We start from the raw sequence: 7,040 nt of genomic DNA, 5'->3' as shown, positions 1-7,040 counted from the left end.
AGATATGCTAGAAAGGCTTAAGCAATCTTGGTCCATTGATGTTGGTCTGCAGAAACTGATAACACGGTTACAACAGAGTCCAACCTCACATAAAAACTATACTTGGAATGGCCTCGAACTCAGAAGGAAAGGAAGATTGGTAGTTGGCAAGGATGTGCAATTAAGGCAAGAATTGTTACATTGGTTTCAAAATGCAGCCTCAGCGGGCCACTCAGGCAGAAATGCTACTACACAAAGGATTAAGGTTGTTCTTTACTGGAAAGGCCTGAATAAGGATGTCAAAGCCTTCATACAACATTGCCCAACTTGTCAGAAATGCAAGTATGACACTGCTGCCTACCCAGGTTTATTACAACCTTTAACAATCCCTGATCATGTGTGGCAGCACATCACAATGGATTTCATTGAGGGATTGCCTATTTCTTATGGGAAACAAGTTATTTTTGTTATAGTAGACAGATTGAGTAAGGCTGCTCATTTCATATCCTTAGCTCATCCATATACTGCTAGCATTGTAGCACAAGCATTTTTAGATAATATCTTCAAACTCCATGGTTTTCCAGAATCTATCACCAGTGATAGAGATCCAGTATTTGTTAGTCACTTTTGGAAGGAGTTAATGGCTTACCAAGGAGTTCAATTACAACTTTCTACATCATACCATCCTCAGACAGATGGCCAATCTGAGGTGGTCAATCGATGTCTAGAAACATATTTGAGGTGCATGTGTGCAGAGACTCCACAACAATGGTCCAAGTGGTTGCCATTAGCTGAATGGTGGTATAATACTACCTTCAACACGTCAATTCAGGCTACCCCTTATGAAATTGTGTATGGTCAACCTCCTACTGCCTATTTACCTTACTTGCCAGGAGAATCTAAAGTTCAGTTGGTGGATAGAAGTTTAGTTAAAAGAGAAGAGATGCTGAAGGTTCTTAAGTTCCATCTAAGAAGGGCCCAAGACAGGATGAAACAAATTGCTGATAGGCATAGAAGTGACATGAAGTTTGCAGTGGGTGATTTGGTTTATGTCAAACTTCAATCCTACAAACAAGTATCTGTGGCTGCCAGATCCAATGAGAAATTGGCTCCAAAATACTTTGGACCATTTCCAGTGATTGACATAGTAGGAGCAGTGGCTTATAAACTACTCCTTCCTGCCCATTCTAAAATACACAATGTATTTCATGTTTCACAGTTAAAAAAACATATTGGCAATGCTATTACCTCTACTGATCTTCCTTCCAACACAAATGAAGTTCTTGCTGTTAAAGAACCTGAGTTGATCATGGACAGAATGACTGTCAAACGCAGAGGCCAAGCAGTAACTAAAGTGTTGGTCAAATGGAAGCACCAATTGCCTGAGGATGCCACTTGGGAATTTTATTTTGATCATTGTAAGAAGTTCACTAATTTTCATTCTTGAGGACAAGAATGTTTTCAACTGGGGGGCAATGTTACAGAGTAAATGAATAAGACACGTGCCAATTAGTGGATGCTGGAGGGAACTATTATTAGCTAAACAGTTGTAACTGAATTACTATATAGGAAAGTAGTTAGTTAGTTGATTCAGGTATTCAGAATCTAAACTTGTATTACACTTCTTCTTCTTCTTCTTTTCTTTGTTCTCAAACTTCCATTGTAACTCAATTCCAGTTCGAATTCTTTTCAATAAATAAGAAGTCCTACTGTTTGTGATTGAATTCTTCGTTTTCATTGTTGATTACCTAGAGTTCCATAACCACCATATCACCTTGCCTCTCGTCTGAACCCAATACCCGTCTCAATCTTATTTGTATTTGTCTCTATACCTCTCATTTATCTCCTTACATCTGTATCGTTCGTCTTCGTCTCGTTGGAACCAAAACACCTTTTCGCCTTTGTCTTGCACACCGTCGTTTTATTCTCTGACTTCTCTCGCCGTCTTGTGCTCCAAAATTTCCCGCCGTCTTGTGCTACGAAAATTCTTGCCGTCTTGTGCTCTGATAGCTCGTGTTTGACTTAACCCTCACTAGAAGGTCGCGCACATGTAAGAATATGCTTCACCCATCTTCTTTTTTATTCTTCATTTTGTGTTTTGATGTATTTCAATTTCATGTATGAGTACTGCTTTTTGATTAATGAATAATTTTATATGATTTATTGAATTAATGTTGTGGTGTTAGGGTTGTGGAACTTCCTAAGTTTGATTTAGTACCTCAGAAAATGAAAAAGTTATTTCATTCACTGTCATTTTTCTTTGATGGGTATTGGTCAGATGAAATGTTTTTGTTTTTGTTTTTCTATGTGTGATGGAATTGAACACATCACTGTCTTTGTGCATTGCCATTGGTTTGGATCTGTGTTGTCTCATAAGTCTTTGAAGTTTTTAAGCTAATGAAATTTTAATTTTAGACACCTTTTTTTTTTCTCATTTTTAATGTTTGTGATGCAGAGTGCTTCATATAGAAGATTATTGGGTCCAGTAAAGCGTCTTGAACTTTTATATCCTGATTCAAATCCAAGAGGGGATTATTCTGGTTAGTTCAACTTTTCATTTTAGTGATAAACCTTTCTATTATTCTACTAAATCAAACTTGTCCTGGTTTATTTGTCATCATAATATATGCAATGGGAGTATGTTATCTATTCTAATATACAAGTTCAGTTAGATGTTGATTTCCTTTGCTAATAAGATATTATGCTTTACACTTTTTGTATTTGTGGGTTAGTGAATTATGATTGTTTGTGATATTCGGCTATAGGTTCATTTGGATGTTGATTTTCTTTGCTAGTAAGATATCCTGCTTTACACTTTTTGTATTGGTGGGTTAGTGAATTGTGATTGTTTGTGATATTCTGCTAATCATATATTCTGCTTTACATAAATTACTTTAAAATATGTTAATTAGGACTGTCAAAAAATGTTAATTAGTTATTGAATTGTTTGTGATATTTTGCTAATTAGGACCATCAATTAGTTATTCTGCTAAATAGGACCAACAATTAGTGATTGAATTGTTTGTGATATTCTGCTACTGAATGATGGATGTGTTAGTAGTCACACTAAAGGAGGAAAGTGGATCAAGGCCAAAAGACAAGGTCAAGATTTTAGTGAATGGTTTAAAATTCGAGCCTTGGAAAATGATGTGTCAATTCACCTCAAAGCATTATCTAGAGGTTCAAATGTTGCTGCAAAGAGGTTTTCAGGTTACCTCATCAATGGTTATAGATTTCACACTATGAAACGTGATGCAAGACGCAAAACTTAAAATTATGGTGTAACTTTGGTTTCTTTGACTGAAAGTTTTGCAAGTTCTAAGGATGAAAATCCTAAAATAGATCTTGTCACTTACTATGGAGCAATTAATGACATAATTGAGTTAGACTATTATAGTGAACTCAAATTTGTGTTGTTTAAGTGTGATTGGTTTGAGGCTAAAGAAGACAAATAATGAACTTGATGATGAAGAAGAGATGAGAAATGATACAGGAAGTGAAGAGGAAGAATATGTCATGGAAGAAGAGAATGAAGATCAAGATGAAGATGACGAAAGTAATGGTAATGATCAAATATGAATTTCTTATATATATATATATATATATATATATTTGTGACTCATCTTTAGGATTTTATCTTATCTTATGTAAACTTAATGTCAAAATAGGGACAACTAAGAAAAAAACCAGGGGACCAACTCAGTGCTTGAATATACATGGAAGAAAATTTCGTATAGAAGTCACCTTAGACAATGACGGAGAAGTGATAGGACATGATGACAAAGTTGTAACTGACTTAGGGTATTTCCTTGGCACTATCGCACGGAATTCAGCCTTTTGTCCCTTGATTTATACAAACTTGAAGAAAGTGTGCAAAAATCATGAGGAACGTATATGGCCTTATATTCAGGTATAAGAGTTTAATTTTCATATTTTATTTGATCATCAATTAGTTATCACATGTTGATCACAACAATGTTTTTCAGAGTAAATTTATCATTCCTAAGAAAGGAAATAAAACTGTTTTTTCTCGAATAAATGATGCATGGAGACGTTACAAATGTTATATCAAGATGACACATTTTTTAAAATACTCAACCTTGAAGGAAAGGTTAAAAAACAGGTTTGGAAGCATACCAGAACCTTATTTCAAGAAATTGTTGAAATATTGGAGTAATAGTATCATCCAAGTAAGTTTGTACATATTTTACATTACTTTTAGTCACTTTGTGTTGTATAGAATCTTTTGCATATATATCCTACTTTAATTTTTTTTCACTTACATTGTAGAACATTAGCAATAAAAATATTGTCAATAGGGCTAAATAGAAGTTTATGCATCGAATGGGGCCAACAAATTTTGCTAGAATTCCTGCAAAAGAGGTATAATATTTATTCTTATTTATGTGTATTTTTTATATATAAATAACAAGTTATTCTAATAAGTTTTAATTATCAACTTTTCCAATAAAGCGTGCAAAGAAGGAAAATGGGGAGGAAGTCACCCAAGCTGAAATGTTTGTCATAACTCGTTAGCGAAGAAAAGGAAAAATTGACGAAGAAACAGAAAATGCCATTGTATGTTTTTCCTTCTCATTATATATTTGTAATGTCTAAATTTTTAAATTTTAACATTGAATTTTTTTCCTATCAGGAAAAACTTCAAGATTCAATTCAAAACTCTAGTGAGCCTCCTGACCAAGCCTTTCAATCATTGTTCGACAAACAAAAGCCGGGTAGAGTTCGTTGTTATGGAAGAACAGTTACACCAACAATGTTAAAAAAAGAAAGAAAGAAGATATTGCTAACATTAAGAAACATTATGAAGGTGAAATTAGTAGCATGAAGGAAAGGATGGAAGAATATGAGTCATTTATAAAGAAAATGATGGAAGCATATGAGGAACTTCTAAAATGTGTATTGAAGCAGCAAAATCAAAGTTTAAGTGAAACTGCTGTTTATAACACGATGAAACATGCTTTAGGTATTACAAATAGTGCGACACTCCATTCTTCTACATCAACTCATGTTCGTGAAAAGGTATAAGTATATTAGTTTGATTTACTTAACTGTGAGATAATTAAGTTGATTTATTGCTATGATTAGGTATCTTGGAGACTTATAAATTGTTGGTCTTTAGTACTTGTGATATGTTGCTAGTCTTTTCTTCCAATAGGTAGTTTAACATACCAAAATAAAACATTAATTTTGTTGTTGCGATAAAAATTTTTGATTCATTTTTTTAATATTCATAACTATAATTGTATATTTTCCTTTTTATTTATATTAATATAATAACTTTTCAGGTTGGAATTGAAGATCATCACCAAGATACATGAAGCTAGTGGAATGTATTGAAGACGTTTTTTGGCAATGCAAATTTTGGTTGTTGCATTAGGAATAAAAAAACTTGGTTTTTTTTTTTTTTTTTTTATCTAATCATGTATTGGTTGTTTTTGGATATCCAGTAATATTTGTGTTACATTATTTTGATGAGACAATTATTTTTCTTTGTAATATATACTTTAATTAAGACTTATTATGTTTAACTCTTTTTTGTTTTGTTCAATAACAATTAGTTAATGTTCAATTATGAATTACCAACAATAATAATTAATTATCAATGTTTGGCAAAAAAATGAGAGTAAATGATAAACCTATAGGCAACAAATAGAAAAATGTAGACTAAATAAATTGAATGTTTATGGTTGAAAAGTATATACAACACATAAAAAGTGTGGTTTAAAACATTTTCATCACTGTGGCCTAAACAAAAAGGTAACATTTAAATTTTTTTGGGCTAAACATGTTACCAACGTTTCAATAATCGTGGTATAAAATTATATGCAACACATACAAATCTATTGTCTTAGACCAAAAAATGTTGCCTATTATTTTGACAACGTTATAAATGTGTTGCCTGAAACATAAATAATTTACACAAAATCGTGGCCTAACTCTATATGCAACATTTATAAATTGTTGGCAAAACTAGTTCATAAAACCATGGCCATAAACATTCAAACAAACCGTGACCTCTTTGAGTGTATTCACCAACGGTTTTTTAGACTTCGTAGGCAAAAGTAAAAAACTGTTGCCTTAAAGAATAGGCCACGACCACCTACAACACACTTTATAAACTGTTGCCTAAACTTTATGCCACAAATATTTTAATTTACGCCACACTTTTTTATTTTTACCACAACTCAAAAATGTTGTAGTGATAATTACCAACTCTTTGCTTTTATACACATTTGTATGTTGGAGATGATCTAAATTATATTCCTAGATAGCACAAGATCCACGTCCTGAACTTTAACATATCAAAGCTATTTATCAGCATGGAATCTTTGTCTATTGTAATGCCACAAACAATATCACATCCCACTAGACTTAGTAAATGACTCCTTGAAGTATCCAACTTTGGCACCTTTTTTAAATGCGATTTAGATGGGGCATGGCGAACATCGAAGATGTTTGTTGTTGTGACTTTCTAGTGTTTATTCGTGCGATAATTGATGCATAAACTCTCACGCAAAGTCAAAAAAACTTGCCACAGTATCTCTCTGTGGGTCTTCACCGCTCTGAATGACTTAGACTTTATTTTAGATATTGTTATAATTTTTATTGCTTCAATTATCTGTTATAATATTATAATTACGACCCTTGATAACTTGTTCTTATTGGACCTACATATCCAATTAATTTATCATATTTCAAAATCATACTAATTAAAAATTACCCACGAGATGTCAAATGCCAATAGTATATTTTTTTTTACTAAGCAAAAGATAAAAACATTAAAACACGAAATAAATACAATGATGAACAAATCTTATTGTTACTACTAGAGTACTACACTTAGACAAAAATGAGACGTTTTGATCTCATCGATCTGAATTTCATTTTATACTTGATAATTATTCTCATCAAGCATACGAAAACAATTGTCTGTTTATTTTCCTTTAATTAATCTGAAGTAACAGGACATTATCCCTTAGATATCAGCCTAGATCAACAAATTAGTTGACTAAAATTTTTTGGGGACACATACTCTTTCC

General features: G+C 32.6%; 1 protein-coding gene and 1 long non-coding RNA gene across 2 annotated transcripts in view; one reads left to right on the top strand and one right to left on the bottom strand.

The window, feature by feature from the left end:
* The first annotated feature begins 2,826 nt into the window (after positions 1-2,826).
* On the top strand, positions 2,827-5,400 carry LOC140918957 (uncharacterized). Its single transcript, XR_012161455.1, has 6 exons — positions 2,827-3,541; positions 3,648-4,169; positions 4,270-4,362; positions 4,453-4,557; positions 4,634-5,019; positions 5,286-5,400. It is a non-coding gene; the product is annotated as an uncharacterized lncRNA (long non-coding RNA).
* Positions 5,401-6,769: 1,369 nt separating this feature from the next.
* LOC101512998 (GDSL esterase/lipase At5g18430-like) overlaps positions 6,770-7,040 on the bottom strand; it is a 3,595-nt gene continuing 3,324 nt past the window's right edge. The window contains exon 5 of the mRNA XM_027337137.2: positions 6,770-7,040. This exon is cut by the window's right edge and continues 197 nt beyond it. Within this exon, the coding sequence (XP_027192938.1) occupies positions 7,002-7,040 (39 nt within the window). The 3' untranslated portion in view covers positions 6,770-7,001.

Source organism: Cicer arietinum, chromosome 7 (assembly GCF_000331145.2).
Source record: "Cicer arietinum cultivar CDC Frontier isolate Library 1 chromosome 7, Cicar.CDCFrontier_v2.0, whole genome shotgun sequence".
Classification (NCBI taxonomy): domain Eukaryota; kingdom Viridiplantae; phylum Streptophyta; class Magnoliopsida; order Fabales; family Fabaceae; genus Cicer; species Cicer arietinum.
Note: the sequence above shows the minus strand (reverse complement) of the source record. Positions and strands in the feature narration are given on the sequence as shown.